The 24,536-nt window shown below is 44.2% G+C and overlaps 1 protein-coding gene across 1 annotated transcript in view; it reads left to right on the top strand.

Moving 5' to 3' along the window:
• Nucleotides 1-1,756: 1,756 nt before the first annotated feature.
• ZDHHC17 (zDHHC palmitoyltransferase 17) overlaps nucleotides 1,757-24,536 on the top strand; it is a 76,706-nt gene continuing 53,926 nt past the window's right edge. Inside the window, exon 1 of the mRNA XM_081958590.1 lies at nucleotides 1,757-1,886. Coding sequence (XP_081814716.1) covers nucleotides 1,824-1,886 — 63 coding nt within the window. The 5' untranslated portion in view covers nucleotides 1,757-1,823. The remainder of the gene's footprint in view (nucleotides 1,887-24,536) is intronic.

The raw sequence follows: 24,536 nt of genomic DNA, 5'->3' as shown, positions 1-24,536 counted from the left end.
CCACAACTTTCCTGAAGCCTGGGAAGGGTGAAAACAGCTTCCTCCGGAAGCCCTCTGGAAGCCGGAAATGGATTGTTTCTGAACTTCCGGTTGGGCCATTGGGGCCGTTTTCCACCCTCCTCAGCCTCTGGAGGTTTTCCTGAAGCCTTGCGTGGGCAAAAATGGCCTCCCCCAGCCCTCCGGATGGGCGAAAAATCAGGTGGCAGAACTGACAGTTGGCATGCCAGCAAATATGGCTCTGCATGCCACCTGTGGCACATGTGCCATAGGTTGACCATCCTGGTCCTATAGGATGCTTTGGGAGATTTTGTTCTAAAATGCTCTTCTTTGTTGTTCCCCACTGGACCTGGCTCATTTTTTAACTTAATCTTTTGTTGTCTTCTCACACTGCAGTACACCAAATATGATCCCATACTGTATCAGAAGACAATCAAAATATACCAAGCTCCCTTTACATCAGGGCTGTCAAACTCCTGGCCTGCAGATCACCCCCATGCCCAGTTTAGTGAAGGGGAAAAAAGTCCCGATATGTCACATGATGCCACCATGACAACGTGAGTTTGACACCCCTGCTTTACATAATTTGTATGCAATTTTATAGTGGGTTGGAGAAGAACTGCAACTATAGGACTATTTCTAACATCTAAAAACAGGAACTTAACCTGCCTTACTTTCTTCCGCAGCATAGTCAGTTATATAACAGTATACCTACAATCTGTCAATACTTGCCCTCCATATGTCCTGGACATATTTATAATTCTGTCTCTAACATCTTTTCCAAGTCGAGGACTCTCTGAGCTACATTCAGGCTTCTCAATTCTCCCCTCCCTTTTGACTATAAATTGGGAGGAGGCATCCTCCATGACCTTGCTTTGATTAGCAGTTCCATTACTAAATCATCAAAGCTTAATATCAGCATTGGGGTAATATATGTGATTTATTACATATTATTGACTAGATTTTAAGAAACCTTCTGAAAATTTGTCATATTGAAAATTAACAAATTATTAATGTTGGAGCAGTGCTTTCCCTAGCCTTACATAAATTATATTCTAAATCCAGATTCCATCCCACCAGCAATGTACAAAAAGAACAAAACAATGTAAAACTAGATTAAAATGTGGAGTCCTAATTCTGCATTCAAGAGGCTTTTGCGCCACACGTTAAGTTAACTTAAGCTTGTTGCTTGTTCATAACAAGTTGTGTGCATCCAGAAAACATAGTTTGTCAAGTATGGTTTATGGCTTCATTTATAATGCAAACCCTATGAATTTTGGCTTTCACAATTCATATTGGGTTATGGGAACACAGCCAGAGTATGACTTTGGGTCGCTTGCATCTGAAGCATCCTAACTCACTTTTTAGCAATACCCATCTCGAATCCGCCAGTCTCCTGCACACTGAGAGGAGTTGGGGAAAACGGCCCGATCTGATAGATAGGGAAGGATAACCCGAGTTCTGCCCGGATGATCATCTATCTCTTTCTTTCTTCCCCAACTTCCTTGCAGTCGATCAGTTGGGATCAAGATAAAAGCATTGATGTGCGCAAATAGGTCGATCCCGTACGCTCCGCAGAAGCGGCCTGGGAATTTTGTGACGGCTGCAAGGGGCTCCGATTTCAGTCGCTCATCCAATCCGCGGCTCGCCTTCCTCCCCCCACCCACTTCCAGCCGGGCTGGCGCTGCCCACCCCAACCCCTCCCCTCCCCTCGCGCACTGAGAGAGAGAGAGAGAGAGAGAGAGAGAGAAAGGAGAGAGGAGAGAGAGAGAGGTCGTGAGGGAGCGCGTTACCCGGCATGCAGCAGGCAATGCGTTCGCACCAAGATGGCGGCGCCTCTAAATGAGTACGAAAAAGAAGCAGGCTGCGTTCCTATTTTGCACTCGGAGGTGAGGCCCTGTGGGTTTTCGGCTGTTTTGCAGCTCCAGTTGAGAAAGAAGGATCCGGTCGAGCGAAGGACGGGGGTGGAGCAGACACTGGTGGCTGCCGTCGCCTTCCTTGACACTCCCTTCTCTGGCGGGGGCGGAGGATGGCCCTGAGGCACAGGAGGAATTGTCAGGGAGAGAGCGAGAGAAGCGGGCGGGATCCCTGCTGGGTTGAGATAAAAGGAAGTGGGTGTAGAAACCGTTGTTCCATGTAGACAGGTTGAGGAGAGGGGTTTTGTTTGTTCCCCTTATAATTCCATGTAGAAGTGAAAGGAAGTTGGTTGAGGTGGCTATTCTAAGCTTGCGTTCCTCCGGAGTTACCTTTTCCTTCAGTGTCCGAAAGTGTGAAAGCACCTCTATTCTCCCAAAGGTGTATATAGGGCACTGTTGATGAGGTTGTGCTGTATTTGTTGTGCTTTTGGAGGCTTTCAGATTCTGAAACACTCATCTTTACTAGCAGTACCTACAGTTATATGCTCTGTATATTGTTTGTTTAGTTTATTGCCTAGAAAAAGACTTCAACTTTTCTGATCGTTCTAGCAGGGACTTACACAATTTACCACATCCTGAGGGTTTCACAGTTTTAATTTCTGTGTCTGAAAAATGCAAAAGTTCTACTTTAAAAAACATCTGATTTCATAGTATTATTGATCTACTTTTTTATAATGTTACACATACAGATGAGCCTGGTGGTGTTATGTCTTGATTCATGTTATTTATAAGTATAATTTAAAGTATATAGCAATAAATATTCTTTGATGGATCTTTATATAGGAATTAGACAAACTTACTTGTTTCTCCAAAATCAGCTACTGGGAAACAGTGACCATTTTATCCAGTATATTTTTGGTTAGATGCAATGAACACCTAATCCTAATGGATGATATTTTACGTTACCTGTATTTGTTACACTAGTTGCCTGCAGATACGCTTCAAATAATAAAAACCTCAGAAAATTATTTTTATTTTTCTTCCAGAAGATCATATGTCATATACACAATTAAAATATCTGCTCTTCAATGGGTCATAAAAGTTAGCCCCATTCCTTCCAATATTGAAACCTATGGCTTGTGCTAACAAAATATTTTAATAGTTTTCACATTAGTATTGAAGAATCATCACTATTAAGTTATTCTGAAACTTGAGTTTAGCTCTCAGAGATTCTTTATGATTCTAGCAGTTGCACATACAATATGGTAAATGTCTGGAAGACTTTTTTGTTGTTCTTTTTAGCCCCCCCTCCCCTGCTATGAAGAAGAACATGCTTCTGCCATTAAAATGATTTTCTGTCACTGTGCCAAATATCAAGGAGTATTTATGGAATATGTATCTATTTCTTCATCAATAGCTTCAGGTTTCATTCAAGACAATTTAAATTTGGAAATCTTATTTTGCAACTTGCAATTTTCTTACCATGAATAAGTCTTTAGGACTTTATGCACTTACTTCTGAGAATGCTTATACAAAATTGTATTGTCCGTCAGTGAATATAGTGCAGTTAAATAGACAATGGACACACTTTAATCATACTATAATGACAATATACACAATAATTTCATAATTATAACAAGTTAAAAAACTGTAAGTTATAGTTTATATTATTAGAATATAGCAGTTCTGCTAAGTAATATACAGGAATTGTGGAATAGAAAAGATTGTCTTGAATACTTAGTTCAGGTGTTGTGAAAATGTGGAGAGATTTGTAGTATGGTAGGAATATTATTTTTTTCCACAAATCAGAAATTTTTAGAATTGTGTCCAATGCCACCCAGATCCAGAAGGAGACAACTCATTTAACATTGAGACATATTGTCCAGCACACATGTCTACATCACATTCATAGTATTCTGCATTCTGTAAGTTTAGTGACATTATGAGTAATTGCTTGTTACAATGAGCCTTCGGGAGTCAATTTCCATATGCTAGAGATGGCTACAGTTGGGAGACCTAATTTACAAAGGGAAGAAAAATAATGTAATTCAATGGGCAGAAGGATTATAAAGAGGCTATAAACCGATCACAAATATTTCTATGAAATTTATGCCTGATTTGGAGTTTATGAATGCTATGCTAGATAACATAAGTTGATAAATTACCACTTATGAACAATCTATTGTTAAAATTTTTATTAATTACTTGGAACTAGATAACTGTTATTTCAATAAGCATGCTAGATGTTACATGTCACACACACACACACATGTTCACGCTCCCACACACACAGTGGTACCTTTGTTCTCATAGTTAATTGGTTCTGGGAAGTGCATTGAGTACCAAAAATGGTGAGTTCCAAATAATTTCCCCCCCTAAGGAATAATGTAGTGAGTCACAAGGCAGCCAACACCAACAAATTCTAGCTTGTGCATTGAGTACCAAACAAACAATGAGTACCAGGACCAAAATTCTGTGTCACAATGTTTTGAGTACAAATTCGATGAGTTTCAAAGCAGTTGAGTACCAACGTACCACTGTATAGTGGTCTGTTTTCATTTTTATATAATTTATATCATGAATATTGATATTTACATTCTGCAGTATGAATTTGTATGGACACGTTGATTCTTCAGGCTAAATATAGTGTTTGGATAAAAGATTGGTCATATAACTATTCACCTTATTGCTGTATAAAAATTGTATAATAATGGCAAATAAGAAAGATTAATACATGAGTTAAAAGTTATACTGAATAAGTTAGTTATGTTAATTAGTTTTCAGTGTCTTAAAACATAAATATTTGTTAATTCAAAAATGTTTGCAGTTAGGCTTTAATAAACATATTTCAACAGTTGTTTATCCCAGTTTCTGCAGTTGTTTTTTTACAATTCTTTCTCTTTAAAAGAAGTAACAGCTGATCTCAAATACAGAATAGTTTGATTTACAAATTATACATATACTCCACTTACTTTGACTCCATTTTACTGGATAGATATTCCTTGACCACAATTGAGCCTGGAATTTGGGTTGTCATTGTAGTAGTTAAGCTAAATGCCCACGGGACCACTTTGTTTAGTGACCACAATCCGAGTTCCCTCATTGTAGTTCTTCAGTTACTGCATGGGGATGCCTCAGAGTGGGAGGCCCAGTACCCATGGTATGTGGAAACCTGCTGCGGGGCAGTAGGCCTACCAATGCATGATACACCACTCCATGTGGGTTCACTTATTTTCTCTTACATTCTGCTGCTAAGAAGCATTACCTGTAGTGTGGAAATTTAGCCAACAAAATGTTTCTGAAAGTAGAAAGAGTTTCCAAACATCATAAAATTGGCACTTGTTTTGTATTTTTGAGGCTCGCTCTTTAAAAAAAATTGTTATTAATTTTTTTTATTTACAAACATGCAAAATACACACACAGAGAATTTAGATGTACACTACATTTACACAGTACATTGGAACTTCCTGTTTCTTCTAATAGGAGTTTCAAATCGGTACAATTTTCCTTATGTTATTTTGAGGCTCTTTTTACATCTGGGCAGAAGGGAATTGCAGCCTGGGCTGGAGAAAAGAAGCTCAAATCTTTGAGATCCCAGCTTTTCTCCAGCTCAGCACTGGAGTTTTCCTCTCCTCTGTGCATAGAATGACTGCACATGGTTGGATTTAGAAACAAAATCAATCTCAAAGGCAGCCATACCACTCTCTAAGGTGATGGCTGAAAAAGTCCATGGTGAAATCCAAGTTGGATTTTAATGTGGAGCACTTGCAGTACTGATTCCAAATGCCCCATGCTTCAATCATCCCATGGTAAAATCCCTCTTGGCTTTCGCCATAAACTTTTCAGCCAGCATCTTTGAGAGCAACAGGGCTGCTTGGTGTAGGTATTCCATCCTGAGTTGGGTAAAATTAATCTGGAAGCAGCCCTTCTGTTCTCAAAGAGGCTGGCTTAAAAAGGTCCTTTCCAAAATGAGTTCCAATGGACCTTTTTCAGTCAGCCCCCAGAAACCAGGCGGCAGTGACTTGCAACCTCCTCTGCCAGTTTCTTCATTGACTTTCTGAGGAAACATAATCATGGGGCACTTGGAAGCCTGTTATAAGTGTGAACATGTTTCCTAGAGTCCAGATCTCAGTCAAGTGACTATTGGGGAGCAGGGAAAGGCTGCAATTGCCATAATGTTGTGCACCAGTTGTATAACCCTTTGTTCAGCATTATAATTATTTTGAGCAGTCACTGAATGAATGGTTGTTAAGCAAGGCCTACCTATAAAGGCTTTTGGAGAGGCTTCTTCCAAAACTGGTTTTTGAGAGAAATATTAGTAACATATTCATTTTGTCATTCTTCCTTCTTTGCTTTTAGGTGCCTGGAAACTTATATATAAGAAAATGTTAAACATCTACCCATAATTTAAGTACAAGACCATAATTATATATATATTTATTCATAGGGGAAATTAATTATTCAGATTTCTGGCAATTTCTTTCCAATCCTGGTTGATTCCAAAAAGCTAAGAAGTGTAAAACCTAGTTTATAATTTGGATCAAGCCAAGAACTGTAGGCCACTTTGCACAGTTTTAAAAAAAACCTTGCAGAAGTCAAGGACGATCTGCTTTTTTATTGCTACTAAAAATCCCTGCATGTAGATGACTTTGAAGTCACCAGGAATTGAACTTAATACAGTGGAGATTACCTTACAGAAATTAAAATCATTTAAGTTAGGATGTGGTTGCCTCCCTAAGAGAAAAGAATTTTTTAGGTTCAGCTGACATCTAATCGTAAACAGTGCAAAAGTAATGATTTTCACAATTCATATTTTCTTTGACCAAACAAGAGCCAGAGTTTTCTGATTGAGATATGAATGTTTCATGGAATGTGACAAAATGACTAGGCAGCTAGTTGGAGATTTAATTGATAATTTAGATTGGTTAATTGCTGGATTTTAGTAAAAAGCCTAAATTGAAAAATGCCTGAAGGCTTCACTGGATTGCATTTGAAACATAGTTTTAGCTTTGAAAAGCTTGATGTTGGCAGGTATAGGTAGTTAGTTTTTGGGTTACCACAGCAATTGGGATTGGAGTTTACACTGCTAAGTGATACAGTCATGCAGTGCAATTTCATGTGACCACATCACTTAGTAATGGCAGACCCTTTCGCCACCTTTAAGTGAGCATCTCAAGTCATTAAATGAGGGGATCACATAACCATGACTTGCAGATTTCCATAAGCAAAGTCTCTTGGGATGCCAACAGGAAGTCTTGGTTGTTTCTCTGGCAGGTGCTATGGAGGGCAGCTGGGCAGTGGGGTATTGCAGCAGCGTGAGAGTGCAACCAGGCAGGGAAGGGGGTGTTGTGGCACTGTGCAGGTGCAATTTAGTGACAGAGGAGCGCTGCACAAGTATGGTCAGGCATATTCTATGAAGTACAGGTGGGATGCTACGAGCAGGTGTGCACTATGGTCTACAACTGTGATGGTGGCACACGGAGCCATCTGTGATGGCACGCGATCCGTTGCCCGAGGTCAGCTGCAGTGTGCATGCCAGCCAGATGATTCTTGGGCTCCAGAGGGCTGGGGGAGGCCATTTTTGCCCGCCCCCTGCCTTCAGGGAAGCCTGGGGAGGGCGAAAAATGGGCCTACCAGAAGTTCAGAAACAGGCCATTTCCAGCTTCCAGAGGGCCTCTGGGGAGCTGTGGGAGGCTGTTTTCGCACTCCCCAGGCTTCAGGAAAGCCTCTCAAGCTTACTGGACCTACCGGAAGTTCAGAAATGGGCCGTTTCTGGCCACCGGGGAGGAGGGGGCTGGGGGAGGTCATTTTTACCCTCCCCAGGCTTCCGGAGCATGGGAGAGTCATGCACACACATGGGAGAGAGGCAACAGGGTCATTTATGCATGCACGGGGGGATGGAATTATGGGTGTGGGCCAGTGGTGGGTTTCAAATTTTTTTGGAACCTACTCTGGGTATGGCCTCCTTTGTGGGTGTGGCTTGCCGGCCATGTGACCTGGTGGGAGTGGCTTGCCGACCATGTGACCGGGTGGGAGTGGCTTGCCGACCATGTGACCGGGTGGGCATGGCTTGGCAGTCATGTGACCGGGTGGGCATGGCTAACTTGGAAAATGTGGTGAAACTCACTTAACGACGCTCTTGCTTAGCACCCAAAATTTTGGGCTCAATTGTGGTCATAAGTTCTCTTTCTTTTTCTTTCTTTCTTTCATCTCTCTCCCACTTTCTTTTTTTCTTTTTCTTTCTCTCTCTCTCTCTCTCTCTCTGGCTCTTTGTCTCTCTCTCCCTCCCCCCCTCTCTGTCTCCCTCTGTCATTTTCTCTGTGTGTCTGTCTGTCTGTCTCTCTCTCTCTCTCTCTCTCTCTGTATCTCTGTCTCTCTCTCCTCCCTCCCCCATCTCTGTCACTCTGTGTCTGTGTGTGTCTGTCTGTCTGTCTGTCTCTCACTCTCTCTGTGTGTGTCTGTCTGTCTCTCCCTCTCTCTCTCCCCCCTCCCTTCCTCTCTCTGTCACTCTGTGTGTGTATGTGTGTCTCTCACTCATTCACTTAATCACTCACTCTGTGTGTCTCTCTGTGTCTCTCTCTCTGTCTGTATCTCCCTCCCTCCCTCTCTCTGTCACTCTGTGTGTGTATGTGGGTGTGTCTGTCTCTCACTCATTCACTTAATCACTCACTCTGTGTGTGTCTCTCTCTCTGTCTGTCTATCTTTCTCTCCCTCCCTCCCTCTGTCTCTCTCTGTGTGTGTGTGTGTCTGTCAGTCTCTCTCTGATTCCCTCCCTCACTCTGTTCCTCTGTCTGTCTGTCTTTCTCACTCACACACACACACACAGTGGTCACCTTGTTGAGTGTTCCAATCACATTTGAAACACTCAACAACTGACCTGCATTTATGGTATTTTGCAGCATTCTGCAGTCATAGGACCAAAATATATGGTTAAAAGTACCTGGTAGCGGCGTTTTTCCTTGGGGGGCTCCTCAGAACATCCCAAGACTTCGGAGGGAAGCTTACAGCCCGGAGCAGGAGCAAAGCCCCTTTTCCAACTGGCCTTTCCTCGCTTGGAGGGCTTCGGAGGGAAGCTTCTGCAGAAGCCCGGGCGAGTGACAAGAAGTTCCCGCCGTTACGAAGTCTCCGATGCTGTAATTTTCTGAGCTGTGCGCGGGAGCTTGTTTTCCATGGCGTGGAGCAGCAGCGAGGCTCTGCGCGGCCGGCGATTCCGGAGGCCATCAGTGGGGGGCAGGGTCCCCCCTCGCGTTACTCGTCTTCCCAGATGGCCCCCGGAATCATCGCCGGCCGCGCAGAGCCTCGCTGCTGCTCCACGCCGTGGAAAACAGGCGCGCGTGTACAGCTCAGAAAATTACAGCCTCCGAGACGTAACGGCGGGAACTTGTTGTCACTCGCTCGGGCTTCTGCAGAAGCTTCCCTCCGAAGCCTTCCGAGGGAGGAAGGGCCAGTTGGGAAAGGGGCTTTGCTCCTGCTCCGGGCTGTAATTGCGCCTATGTTTTCCACGGAGTGGGGCCACGGCCAGAAGACAAGGAACATGACGTAGCGCAGCGGTGGCGGCGGGGAGTCAGCCCCGATGCAAAAACCGCCAAGGGGGCGGGGCAGGAAATTACTTCCGGGTTCATTGGCCAACTGGATCGCGCGATCCGGTGCGATCTGGCAGAAACCCACCACTGGTGTGGGCACATGCGCTATCACACATGCGCAATTTTAGCACTCAAGCCAAAAAAGGTTAGCCATCACTGGTCTACAATATTGCTAGAATCTCGTAATTTGTAATGGCTCCTTGGGAGAAAAAGCAGCAGGAGCAATTTAGATGAGTCACTTGTGACTTTTTCTGCTGGCTTCCCATTCACTTGGTAGAAGCTGGCAGGAAAGATTGCAAATGGTGATAACCTGACTGCAGTGTGCTGCAACTGTCATAAGAGTGAGCTAGTTGAGATCACTTCCGGTTCCTGCAGGAGACGGATGCGCTGTCCACCGCTTGTCTCCTCGGTGGGCTCCATAAGGAGCACAGGGGGCCTTGGAGGGGTCTCCTGCCGCAGGACGGCTCACTGGAACCCCCAGACTCGGCGGCAGCCGGCGGGGGTGCTTTTCAGCCTCGCCCCAGGAGCTGGGGAGCGGAGGGGGGGGCATGGTACAGCTTCGGGCTCTCCACCCTTTCGCCGAATGGGCTCCGGGAGGAAGGAATTAATCCAAGAAAGAGCAGCTGAATGCTGCTGGTGGGGGAGCCATCCTGATCTCCTTAATCGTCGTTAAAGGATAAGCAGCAGACTATTGTAAGTTCGTGTTCAATTTATTTGAAACTGAAGATTAGAGGGGGGTGTTTCTTCTCTTTACCCCCCCCTCGGATTAAGCGGCACTTGAATTAGCTCTCTATATTGGAATGGAGAGAGAATAAACTAACTTGAACTAACTATGTGAGAAAGATTGCTATCACAATTGCAAGAGATGATTGCTGAGCTGTTCTTTTTAAAAAACTTTATGCACTTACAAATGAAGTCTGCCTTTTGAAACTACCTTCGGGGGAAAAAATCCCTCTGGTATTGTTTTATTACCTTCTCTGAGGGAAACCTGGACCTCTCCTGTTACGTGGTCTTCCTGGACTTTGATTATTTGACTTTCCCTTTTCTGATGTGCCTCGGTGCCTTGGAACTGTGAAGGAGAATTAACTTTTCCCGTTTGGATTTGCCTGCCTCCTTGGATCGGCACAGCTGCGCACTCTGCTGATGCCATTTTCTTTGTAAAAGACTTAGACCATCTCTGAACTCAGACAAATGGGGCCTAAGAAACCACCAACGGGCAAGTCATTTTCGGCTCCTGCGTCTGCCACCTCCAGTCCAAGCATGCAGCAAACGAAAATTACTTCATTGCTACAAGAAGAAAAGTCTGGAGAGAGCTCAAAAGAACTATCTGTTACCCAAATGTTTCAAGAAATAATGAGGGGTCAAAATGAAAAAAGAGGTGACAGATCTTAAAGATGAACTCAGAGGTGTTAAACATATTTCAGAAAACAAACAGAGAATTGTGGTGTTGCGGAGGGGGCAGCTGGGCTGGAGGAGGAGGTTAAGGCAGTCCGGAAGGGAAATGTAGACTTGGAAAACTTTATGGCAAAAATAGAATGTGAAAGAATGTCCTTTTTTCTCAGATTCCAGAACCTACCAGAGACAGAAAATGAAGACCTTAAGGATATTATGAGTGCAATTCTAGCAGAATACATTAAGAAAAATAAAGAGCAGTTGTGGTGGGATATGGATCTGGTTTACAGGATTAATTCAGCATATGCTAGAAGTCATAATGTCCCAAGGAAGGTACATGTTAAATTTCTCAGGAAGACCACAAGGGATGAGGTGCTAGGGGCCCAAAGGGAGGGACCACTAAAATATAAAGATGAAGAAATTACCATTCTTAAGCAAATTCTGAAAAAGATAAGAGAAAGAAGGAGGAAGTATTCCTCTTTATCAAAGAAATTATACAATAAAGGAGTTTGGTTTAGATGGTTATTGCTAGAGGGAATGTTGATTTTTGGGGAGGGAAATAGAATTAGAATTAATACAGTGCAGGAGGCTGAAGCCTTCATTAAAAAGCATTTTTCTCTCCTAGAGGACGAACATAGGGAAGGTAGTGAAAAGGGTAGCAAGGTACAAGATATGAAGGAGGGGGGGCTGTGGCTCCATCTGGGGACAGGGAGGAAGGAGCAATATCGAAAAGGCTCAGGTCACAAAAATAAAAGTATTTGAAATATTTGTAATTGTTGATATACTAGAAAGTGACAAAGGAAAAGATGATTGAACACATGATTGATACAATGTAGAATAAGATTCTGTTTTTTGCTTATCTTTTACATGTTTTTAATATTGTAAAAATTGTGAGATTTGGAGGGATTTCTACCACTAGCGTGGGAGCTGCCAAAATTTTCTATCTACCCTCTTACCTTTCCCCAAAAATGTTTAAAAACCAATAAAATTCTTTTTTTTAAAAAAGAGTGAGCTAGTTGACAAATCCCTGAATTATGATCAGTGTCTGTGTGGGTTTTGCAATGGACAGAACTTTGAGGACTGGTCATAACTGTCACATGTTCAGTGCCATCAGTACTTCAAATGTTGCTGAAAGAATGGTCATTAACCGAGGACTCTATATGTATCTGCCTCCTTTAGTATAAACCAATTTTTATTATTTCCAGTGCACTATTGATGTTTGTGATAACTAGATTTTCTGAGAAAACTATAATTTTGGTCTTAGAGCAGTTGATTGTAAAATCTTCCTTCTTACAGAATTGCATTCAGGCCTTCAGACTTTTTCTGAGGTCCACCTATGCAGGTGAAATAATTGCTGCATCATCAGCATAAACAATATTGCCAAATACCTGTCACAGAGTTCAGGAGGATAGAATTCCTTTTTGGTTTAATTCAACTATCATTGAATTCAAATAAGCCCAGGGGAGCTAGAATACCGCTTTTTTGCTCCTTGATAGATTGGAATGTCTGCAAGTAGGTGGCCAGCTCTTTCTAACTTGGATGACTGTATTTTTTTATTTTTTATTTATTTTTATTTTTTGAATAGACACAAACAAACAAGACACAACAAACACCATAAAAACATATTCCATTACAAATTATAAAAAGTGTGTCAGTTAGTTACAAAGAACTTTCGTTCATCCCTTCCACAGACATCATCTATAATCCATATCAAATTATATATTTTACATCAAAAATATTTATATTTTTATAACAAATATTCCAAAATTCAAAGCAAAACCACATAATGGCATTCCATTGTCTATTTTCAATATCATCCAACAATATTCTATCTTTGTGAAATGTTCTAAATAAAAATTAATTATGTTTGATAACAAAGTTTCTAAACGTCTTTTCTTAATCACTGTTTACAATTTATATCCAATTTCAATATTATAGGCTTTCATATATAACTAAGTTTCAAAACTTCCTTTCATGGTCACCATTTAAAATTTATACCAAATTTCCTCTTGTCGAACCAATATATATGTATACATTATATCATTATCAATTATCTATCTAGCTATATCCATGATCAATCCAATTTCAATATTATAGGCTTTCATACATAACTAAGTTTCTGAACTTCCTTTCATGGTCATCATTTAAAAAATTATACCAAATTTTCTCTTGTCAAACCAATACATATGTATACATTATATCATTATCAATTATCCATCTAGCTATATCCATTATCACTTCATTTTTAACATAATGCTCTAATTTTAACTATTTAGCTAGTATTTTGTTAATAGTTTTCATGTCTCAACCTGTGTCTTTCCAGTAGTAGTACAGTCATTTCTTTTGCCTTATGTGGGATTAATCTTCTGGTTATTTCCTTAATCAACTTTGTGTGGACCTCTTCGTACCTTTTTGCTTGTTGCATGTCTTATAAATTCTCGAAACCCTCCATCAGCTCCTTTAATCAGCTTATCTTTGGTTATCAGTAATGCTTTTGTCAAAGTTCCTCTCCTTAAATCCATCAATTCTTCTCTTTTTTCCATAGTGAGGGGGAGGAGTATCCAGACTGGGTCAACATGGTCCTCTCATTGATTGGACTGAGTCAGATAAGCTCTTTGGGCATGCCCACTGGTCACCAGGTACTACCCAGTTATTGACTCAGTCCACTCACTGGACGGTTGACCATTATGGATTTCCAGATTTTTTTTTTACAAAAATCAAAGGAAAAGTTTTGGACCCACGGATTTTGCCTCCCAGTACTGTGCTATAGCCTCTGATCACCAGCAAGGACTGCCACAAGCCCCCTGGGGCGGCACGCTGCCCTGGCCACTGAGTGAGACCAGAGTCACTCAGTGAGGGCCGTTGCCGGGCAAGCAGGAAAAGAGGGCACAAGCCTCCTGGAGGCAAGCCCTGCAGCGGAGGCTATCCAAGTGCAGGAGCGCTCCACCGCTCCCCTCAGGGAGCGCCTGTGCTTCCTCCACATGGCCAGAAGACCGCAGAGGAGCCGAAGAGGGAATCCCTGGCCACAATGGCACCAGAAAGAGGCAGGAGGCTTGGATTCAAGCGGCAAGGGCGCACGGCAGCTCTGGAAAGCCCCAGTGGCTAGGTGAGCACTTTTAAAAGTCGCACCCTTTCTTCCAAGCCGTGTGGCGCCATTTTGAAGCCGGGAGGACCCACGTGGTCCAACATGGCAGCGCCCAGGAGCTCCGAGGAGGAAGGAAACCAGACAGCTGCAAGCCCGGCCAGCAGCCCCACCGGAGGAGCAGAGGAACATTCACCCAGGTCAGTGGCCCTCCCTGAGACTGCCCATAGGAGGGGGGGAGGAAAGGCTAAATCCAAACAGAAGCACCTCTCCCCCAGGGCAGACCCAAAGGAGGGAGGGGTCAGAAGCCTTCCAAGCCTCCTTCCAAATACGAGATGCGAAGGCATAAGACCTTGGAAAGGCTCTGCAAGAAGGCAAGCGGCCACAAGAGCACCCCAGGCATGGGCACAGAGGGGAAGACTCCAGGGACTCCCTCCCCCATTGGAACCATAGAAGGGAATCCAGCCATGCAAGCTAGGATCCCTATAGACACCTCTGGCCTTTGGGGCTCTGCTCAGGGGGGGCAAGCCCCCTCCCTTTCTGCAGTGGGAGCAGCCCTGCCCACAGGACCTCCAGGCCTGGGCATTCCTTCAGCACAGGGAGGCATGGGCCATCCCCCTCCCATAGGGGCACCCAACTTCCAAGAGATGATGATGAGGGCTTTTCAGCAATGCATGGCAGCGGCATTCCAACAGCCACAGCCACAGCTCCCCCCTTCCCCTCCCAGGGCTCCTGACTACCTGGATGTCCAGGAGGAAGACCTTCCCAGCTCCTCAGCCTCATCCGAGGAGGACAGCGACCTGGAAAGTGAGGCAGGAGAGATCAAAGAGAACAAGCTGTCTGATGATGAAGGCATACCGCCTCCCAAGCCTACATTCACCGGGTTGTTCCAACCTTCGCTGTTCAAATCTCTGCTCTTCAAGGCCAAGATAGCAGCCAAGCTTAGCAACAAAGCTACAGAGGTTCCACCTCAACGCCAGGGCTTCTCAGCGGAGAACATTTTTGATGAGCAGGCCATTGAGGCTGACACAATACCTACGCCCAAGGCCTTCCTCGATATGGTCAAGCGCCAGTGGGCATCCCCCACTTCGGGGCCTTCACCTTTATCCACAGACAAGGTCTTCTTAAACGTGGACCAGGAGATGGCACAGACGCTGGCACAACCCTCCATTGACGCTCCGGTCGTGGCCCTGCACACGACTACCAGGGGAACCAGAGGATGCTCTAAAGTTGGAGGACAGGAAGGCGGACCTCACCTTACAGAGGGGTCATCAGGCGGACGCTTGGGCGGTGAAAGCAGCCACCACAGCCTCCTTCATCAACCGATCATCCTTGCTGTGGCTGCAGGAACTACAGCAACGCACCCCCATAACAGATGTCCAATCCCATCAGGACATCAACAAACTGGTGGCGGCCATCCAGTTCTTGTCAGATGCCACCTTAGCTGCAGCCAGGTTTGCTTCCAGGGCGATCGCTTCTTCAGTGGCTTCCCGCAGACTGCTGTGGCTACGACATTGGCAGGCAGACATCCGTCACAAGTGGCGACTGGCATCAGCTCCCTTCACAGGGGACGCCCTCTTCGGACCAGCACTGGAGCCGTTCCTGATCGAGAATAAGGACAAGAGGAAGGTCCTTCCCACCCACCCACCCCGAAGAAGGGCAGCTTCAGGACGGCACCGTACCCCAGACGCTCCTTCTCCTGGGGTCAAGACTCTGGATCCTTCTTTTGGGGTCAGGACTCCTTTAGGGGATCAGAGGCGGGGTACTCAGGGAACAGGCAGTTCTAGGGAGGATTCTCTGCCAGGCAGAGATACCCAGACAAGCAACAGAGAGGCAGGCAGCAGAAGCGGCCCTTTCAAGGGGGCGGAGGAGGCAGAGGGGGGCGCTCCTTCCGCAAAAACTAAGTCTAGGTCCAACTCTCCCCCTACGGGAGGCGCTTGGCGTACTTCGCCGACCGATGGGACCTCTCCTCCTCCGATAAGTGGGTGCAGAACACCATCAGGCATGGCCTTTCGCTAGAGTTTCTTTCCAACCCCCTGAGCTTCTTCTGGATATGTCCAATCTCTAACAACCCGACCTGGAGGCTGCTGATGCAGGAGGCCATCCAACACCTGCTGGAGATTAGGGCCATCCAGCCCGTGCCTCCAGAGCAGCAGGGCCGGGGGCACTACTCCATCCTATTTGTCATTCCCAAGGCCTCGGGGGGCTGGAGAGCGATCCTGGATCTAAAGCGCCTGAACCGCTCTATTCGATACAGGAGGTTCAAAATGCACTCTCTGCACTCTATATTGGAAGGGATTAAGCAGGGGGACTTCTAACATCCATAGACCTCACGGAGGCCTACCTGCACATCCCCATTGCCAGGGAGCATCGTAGATATCTCAGGTTCTGCTACCTGGGGCACCACTTTCAGTACCGGGCCCTGCCCTTTGGGCTGTCTTCGGCATCGAGGGTATTCACTAAGGTCATGGTGGCTCTGGCAGCACGCCTGAGGCAGGTGCTGGTACGCATTCAATGTTACCTAGATGACCTGTTACTACAGTCATCTTCCTTTGAGGGTGCCCTAAGGGACTTAGATATCACCATGGCAGTCCTGAGAGACCACGGGTTCTCGGTGAACATGGCCAAGAGCCACCTCCACCCCTCTACTAACCTGATCCACCTAGGCGCCCTAATAGATACCCAGGCGGGCACGGTCTATCTGTCGCCAGAAAGACAGATAGCCCTCAGGCAGCTAGCCACCTTGGTAGCCAGGGAGCGCAGGGTTTCCTTAGCCATTCTTTCCAAACTGCTGGGTACCATGGTCTCAGCCATCGGCATCGTCCCGTGGGCTCACCTCCATACCAAAATCCTCCAATGGTTCGTTTTGCCTTTCCAGCGGAGGCGCATGAGCTGCTCTCAGTCCAAGGTACTTTTTCCAGGAGAAGTCACCCGATCCCTGTCTTGGTGGAAGTCCCCGGCGATCACAAAGGGCGAGACCTTTTGGACACCAGACCAAGTAACAGTAACTACGGACGCCAGCCTGAGTGGGTGGGGCGCACATCTGTAGGCTCAGATGGCACAAGGACAGTGGTCTCAGGCAGAGGGGACTCACGGCATCAACTGGCTGGAGCTCAGGGCGGTCCGCCTGGCCCTGTTACATTTCCATTGCTCAGTCAGGGGCTGCCACATTTTAGTCCTCACAGACAATATCACAACCAAGGCCCACATAAACAGACAGGGCGGGGGGACCAGATCGAGGGTTCTCATGCAGGAAGCAAGACAGTTGGGGCTGTGGGCGAAAGGAACCTCCAGTCTCTGAGGGCAGAGCACATAGCGGGGGTGGACAACACCAGAGCCGACTGGCTCAGCCGGGCCGAAGTGGACAACGCGGAATGGAGGCTGCAGCCAGCGATCTTTGAAGAGGTGGTGGAGCGCTTCGGACGCCCGGAGGTCGACCTCTTCGCCACTCCTCTCAACCACCAGCTCCTGAGGTTCTTCTCCAGGTACCAGACATAGGGGTCGGAAGGGGCGGACGCTCTCCAGTGCCCCTGGCCCAGGGGTCTACTGTATGCCTTCCCGCCTTTACCCCTGATTCCCAAGGTCATACGGAAGGTCCTGCAGGAGGGGGCAGAAGTGGTTCTGTTGGCCCCTCACTGGCCCCACAGGCCGTGGTTTGCAGATCTCCAGTCTCTGTCAATGGAGAGGTCCTGGAGAATTCCCCAGGAGAAGGTATCCCTCAGCCAGGGGTCTCTGGAGCACCCAGATCCTCAATGGCTCCAGCTGACTGCCTGGCGCTTGAGCGGAGCATCCTGAGGAAAGACCGCTTCTCCCCCAGGGTGATACAAACCATCCAGGCCGCCCGCAGACCCTCCACGGAGCGCATCTACGGCGCCACATGGCATACGTTCTTTTCATGGTGCAGCTCCTGGGGGCACGATCCCATTCAGACCACGGTGCCACAGGTCTTGGAATTTCTCCAGGTGGGCCTGGACAGGGGGCTGGCTCCCAACATGATCAGGAGGTAGGTTTCAGCCATTTCATCAATTCTCCTGTGTGGCAGGAACCAGAGCTTGACTCACCACCCCATGGTCAAGCAATTCCTTAAGGGGGCTTCTAATCTCAAACCGCCCACGGTACACAGGTACCCATCCTGGGATTTACACAGGGTACTGGATGCTCTGACAGGCGCTCCGTTTGAGCCTTTAAGCACTGTTTCCCTTAAGTTCCTGATCCTTAAGGTGGCCTTCCTGGTGGCTATCACCTCCGCCAGAAGGATATCCGAAATGCAAGCGCTGTCCACCAGGGAGGATCTCTGCGTGTTCACCAGGACAGAGTGGTGTTGTGGTTGGATCCGTCCTTCATCCCCTACTTCCATCGAACACAGGAACTGATCTTGCCCAACTTCTGTCCAAACCCTTCTCACCCATTACAGAAGAAGTGGCATACTCTGGACGTAAAAAGGGCTCTGAGAATTTACCTCAGGAGAGCCAGGCCAAGCAGGAAATCCGAAGCCCTGTTTGTTTCCTTCCAGCCGAGGACTCTGGGGAAAAAAGGTGACCTCCACTACCATAGACAGGTGGTTGCGAACCTGTATTGCCACTGCATATCAGGGCCTGTCCACGCCAGGCCGCATCACTGCTCATTCCACGCGGAGCGCAGCCACTTCTACGGCCTGTGCCACGTAGGCTTCCCTGACCAAAATGTGCAGTCACAGGGGCTGCCTACGCCAGGTCGCATCACAGCTCACTCTACACGGAGTGCAGCCACTTCCACGCAGGCTTCCTTGGCCGAAATCTGCAGGGCAGCCACGTGTGCTTTCCCTCACCTTTCGTAAGGAACTATAAACTGGACTCCTTTGCTTCGGCAGAGGCCTCTTTCGGCCACAGGGTGTTGCAAGCGGTCCATAGGGCTGGGACCACACCTGACCAGGCATTAGTTGGGGGGGGGCATGTGCCTCAGGGGTCTCCCTCCCTAGGGATGTGTAGGCTTTGGTACGTCCCAGTCTGGATACTCCTCCCCCTCACTATGGAGAAAGGGCATTGGTACTTACCTGATGCGCCTCTTCTCATAGTGGGGGAGGAGTATTCAGCCCCTCCCTGACAATGTTATGCTGATAAAGTGTTATGTTGATGGTTTATAAGATTATGTTGTTGTTTGAAACAATAAAAGATAATATATGGAATAAGAAGTCTGGAGTGAATGGTGCAACGAGTCGGATAGAGTTCTTCGCCGATAACTGGGTAGTACCTGGTGACCAGTGGGCGTGCCCAAAGAGCTTATCTGACTCAGTCCAATCAATGAGAGGACAAGGTTAACCCAGTCTGGATACTCCTCCCCCACTATGAGAAGAGGCGTATCAGGTAAGTACCAATGCCCTTTTTCGCCTTCTATACCTTGAAATCTCGGGTAGAGCTCCTTTCCATCACTCTTCCCTTTCCATGTTCCATTCTTTCCATTTCCAACCACGCACAGATCACTGTCAATATCCACAGCTATTTGCCTCTTTGTTCATTTTTCCCTTGGGTTTTTGAGACTCTAACCTCCACTTTTTCCATTAGCTGGCTATCTTCAATTTCATCAAATTTTGCTATATTACCATCTATATTTTCCAATTTCTTCTCAATTCTCTCTGATGTTTCTAATAATTTTTGAATTTCAAACAATCTGTTGTAATGTTATGGTTTCTTCTTGGTATTGTGTCATTGTCCAATTTATAAACACTGCCACTCTAGTTGGAAAACAAAGCTTTGTTTTTCACTTCTCTCTCACTGCCAAAGAGACATCCAAAGGGCACCTGCATAACAACCCATCTTATCTCTTTGCAAGCTAAAACCTTTGAAGTGCAAGGTCAAAATGATCAAAGAAAAAAGTGAGAAAAATATTTCCAGAACTCAGCCTCCAACCTCCAAGTGGCAGTGTAACTTCTTTTCCCTCTGATGTTACTGCTCTCTTTATATTCCTTTTGTATCCTTTTTATATTCCAAGCTTAAAAGAAACAAGGCTCTTAAATAGAACAAAATAAAAAGAAAAAAAAACCATCCAAGCCAGTATTGTGAAAATAAAAAAAAAGATTTAATCCATAGGTTAAAAAAAAAGTAGAAGAAGAAAAGCCAATACTTTTACTTTAAAAAGTAGGAAGTGTTTGCAAAAGTTCCATTCATAGGAGACAATTAAAGAAAAGGATAACACACTGTCCAAAATAGCTTAAATTCACCACTTCTTTTCTTTTCTTTTCTTTACAAGTTTGATTTGGTTTTAATCTTTTTTGGGCAGTCTCTTTTGTAAAAATAAAATTTCCTCACCAGATGGACACACTTTCTCTTTCCGCTTTCCTCCAGTTGCGGAGCTGTCCCGACTTCAGCAGCTTGGGGCTGCGCTTCTATCGCCGGCTAGAAGAGATTCTCTTGGATCAATCAGGGACTTTGCGATGTCCCTGAGATCAGCAAGACGTACTCTTCCCTGTGGATGACTATTTTCATACAGAGAAGGAAAGCTTCCACCACCAAAGCTTCCGTTCCCAAAGAAATAGGAATGGTTATTGATCAGATCTAGTGACCTGGTATTTGTTATTTTGTGTTGCTGTCAGGGAAAAAGAATCACAACTGGGGACTTTCTCACTTCAGTCAATTAATTAGTTTATGAGTCTTTGACTAGGGAGCCTGGGGCCCAAGCAGGGGTGCTATGCTGTGTTGTCAGTGGAGTCTAGCAAAAGCAGCTAGTCCTCAACTTATGAGTAGTCACTTAGCAGCTGTTAAAAATTTCATCAGGACCCCCTCCTCCCAAAGCCATTTATGACCTGGTCCCAAAGTTGACATTTACCATTACAGCTGACTTATAGGGATGCTACAGCTGACTATAGAGATATTCCATCTATTTATCCCCCATCCTCCCCACCCCATCTCCATAGGTATTGGGTTTACTTCCCACCCCATCAAGCCCCACACTCTCCTCCTCACTTACTTTTAAAGATTTCTAGAGTTTGGATTACAGAAATGTTGAAGTGTAGATGCTTGAAAAATGGTGGCTATTGGAAAATAATAATTTTATTGAAAATTATAATTAAAAAGAAAAAAATAAGAATATAATAAAAAAGAAAATTCATATATAAAGAAATGGTTTCCCCTGCATCACAATCATTTTGTAATTTACTACCTTCCCTTAAAATGTACCCTTGTCATTCAATCCTAATCAGCGAAAGATCAGCAGATTACTTCTCTATTTTAACCTTGATCAAATAAACCAAATTTATTTTTCTTCCTTTTATATTTAGGAATCTTGATCTAGTCCCTTCTAATGCCACAGAATTTGATTTCTTTTCAATATTTTTTTGGCACTTCTCATAAAATTCTTCAACAAGTCTGCTTTGTAAATCCAATATGAAGTTTTCCAGGTTACTTTTTGGTTTGTTATTTGTATGTCAGTGTAGCATCTTTTTCTGTATCATTCTTGTAGCCTGTCTTTTCAAAATTTACTTTCAGCGCAGTCCCAAACTTTTCTAGTAAAATTTGCTCATCCTCTATAACATATGCATTTTAAACATAATCTGCAGAGGGAAACACTTTTAAAATCAACTTATGGATGAATTGTTCAAAAATATTCTTCAATATGCCCAGTGTTAAAATATTTTGCTCCATCTGTTACTATGAAGTCAAATTTAAGTGTTCATCTCCTTTATTTGTAATCTTCAGTTCCTTCTGGTTGCCTTCTGGCATCCAATGTTCAAAATCTAATCCTGTCATTGTTTTTAAAGATTTCAAAACAAAGCATTTTACCATGGGAAGGATTCTTATAGTCAGTTCTAAAATCTTATTTCAAATCCATCTGGAATCTTACTCTGCTTGCAACTTTCCAAAATCCAAGTTCTGAGCATCCCTTGACTGCTTATTCCAAACTATTATTTAAGTCCTTAAACTTTTATTTAAAACTTTTATTGCTAAGTATTGAAGAAACACACCAGTTGTTTTCAGACTTGTCAATCCAAAAATTGCCTAATAGCTGAAAAGCAGTTCAAAGATAATTTCCGCAAGTGATTAGAAAAGGAAGTATATGATCCTAGTGTCCTTTTGAAGGTGCCAACCTGGGTTTGAGCAAAAAGATGACTATTCCTTTTTCTGCCGTAACTCTAAATTTGCCAGATACCACTGCCTTATAATTTCTTTTCAAAGAGCAACTGTATGGAGCATTTGTTTTTGATCTCAAGTCCTTTCGTTGTGCAAAGAGGAATTAAGAGCCTGCCTACTCCTTGGTTCTTCATTCCACTACAGTCATCAGCTTTTTAAAAACCTTTTCTTTTCTGGAGGGCTGTCAGGGCAACTGAGTTAAATTCTATATAAATAATAAGCTATATATAATAAAATTATTTTTTCTTTTCTTCATCTAAAAATGTGCAATCTAAACCATTGCCTTCTATGGTCTAATAGAGTTCAAACATGAAAAATAGACATTTTATAGTTGATTTAATACATCTTTGATTCTGATAGGTTTTACAGTTGTAAACACGTTGGGGGAATCTCCCTTCTCTATCAGGAATGCACCTGGGATTGAAGTTGTTTATTTGTTAAAAAAAAGTAGCTATTTTAAGCACACTGACTTGAACACATAATTATTCCAAAATATATCCCGGTCAATTACTTGGCAACACAATACTTCTTTGCACGTTAATCAGATATTTCCAACTATCAATATTTAATAGTATGTTAATTTGGGGATGTTGTAACTGTACTGGTTTTTTTGGTTTGAATTCTCTTTTTTCTATAGATTATTTCAATTTGCTTCCATTTTTTACTAACTTGCTACCAAGAGTTTTGTGTCAGTATATCCTTTGGAACTCTTTCCAAAGTTACTATACTATAAATTGGTTACTATATTTTACAGTTCTCATTTTGAAGGATTCATTCATCTGTATTGGCTTTTTAAGCTGGGATTTTCTTGTTAAGTTTTTGAATTTGAAAGCATTCAGAGTGAGTAACTAAAACTGGATTATAAAAGTATTCCCACTTTAAATGAGGTACCGTATTTTTTGGAGGATAAGACGCACCGGAGGATAAGACGCACCAAGGTTTTGAAGAGGCAATTTTTTTAAAAAAGTAGGTAGGTAGATAGAGGGATAGAGAGGGAGAGAAAGAGAGAAAAATACAGTAGGTAGGTAGGGAGAGGAAGAGTGTGTGGGTAGGTAGGTAGGCAAAGGAATAGAGAGAGAAACAGAGATAGAGAAAGAGAAATACAGTAGATAGGTAGGGAGAGAGAGAGAGTAGGTAGGTAGAGGGATAGAGAGAGAGAAATAGAGAGAGAGAGAGAAATACAGTAGATAGGGGAGAGAGAGAGAGTAGGTAGGTACGTAGGTAGATGGGGGGAGAGAGAGAGAAATATAGTAGGTAGGGAGAGAGAGAGAGAGAGAGTGAGAGAGAGAGAGTAGGTGGGTAGGTAGATCTTTCCAGGTGTATTTATCCATGTGCTGGAGGAGGAAATAGCTGACAATCTGCAGCACCTAAGACTTTGTTTCTGCTGGCATAGCACTTGATCAATGTAATTCTCATCAATCAGTTAGAGCTTTCCAAAAGGAAAAAAAAAGTTTTTGCACTCTGCAAACCTCCCCCAAACAGCCAGTTTTTCACGAAAACAAGTCCGGTTTTTTTCAAAAAAGAAAAGAAAAGGCACGAATAGTCTTGGGGGGGCTTGCAGAGTGCTCCTGCGGGGGGTCAAAAATGAGCAAAAAACGGCCTGTTTTTCACCAAAAAAATTGCATGCATAGCCTTATGGAGGCTTATAGAGTGCTGCAGGGAGTGGGGGCAAAAAACAGCCCATTTGTTGCTCATTTCTTCGCTCCCCCGCCCCCAGAAGCTCTCTGAAAGCCTCCATAAGGGTATACATGACCATTTTGGTGAAGGGGGCCGGGCTTTGGGAGGCAAAAAATGCTATATTCGATGTATAAGATGCACCCAGATTTTCAGCCTCTTTTTTGAGGAAAAAGGTGCGTCTTATACTCCGAAAAATACGGTACATTGGGGAAGTTTGTAAATAATGAACAGGTTTACTGAAGAGTTATGCAAAAATTTGGAAATTTGAAAATCTTTGGCCCAGTTTAAAGGAGAATCAACATGATGTAATGGTTACATTGTTGAACTACAAGGAAAGGAGTTCAAACTCTAATCTGCTCTCAACCATGAAAGTTTACAAGGTGACTGAGGTCAGTCATTCTCTCTTAGCCCAATCTACCTTACAGGAATATTGCTTTGAGGAAAAAAAATAAGAAAAGCGGGACCAATCTGTAGGCCCCTTGAATTCTTGACTGAAATGCTGTGTATATGTCTAATAATATTAAGCAAAAGAATTATGTATCTTTTCATCTCTTTTTTATGATCACATTTTAAAGTATTTATTTTAATTGTACATCTATTTGTATACATACATACATACAACAGTGGTTACATCAAAATAAGCTACACTGAAACTAATGTGCAATTTTTGCTGAATTGTTGATGTAAGTGCTTCCTGGCTTTGAGGGAAATCTTGCATTAGCCATACGGAAACCCCAGATTTAGCAGCAGTGTGCTTGAATATCATTTGGGGATTAATAGTGAAAGAGGATTGCTACTCTCATCCAGTTTGTAATCTGTCTAGAAGAAGGGGGTAATCGGTGCCCCA

The sequence above is a fragment of the Natrix helvetica genome (genome assembly GCF_964273705.1).
Source record: "Natrix helvetica genome assembly, chromosome: 6".
NCBI lineage: Eukaryota > Metazoa > Chordata > Lepidosauria > Squamata > Natricidae > Natrix > Natrix helvetica.
Note: the sequence above shows the minus strand (reverse complement) of the source record. Positions and strands in the feature narration are given on the sequence as shown.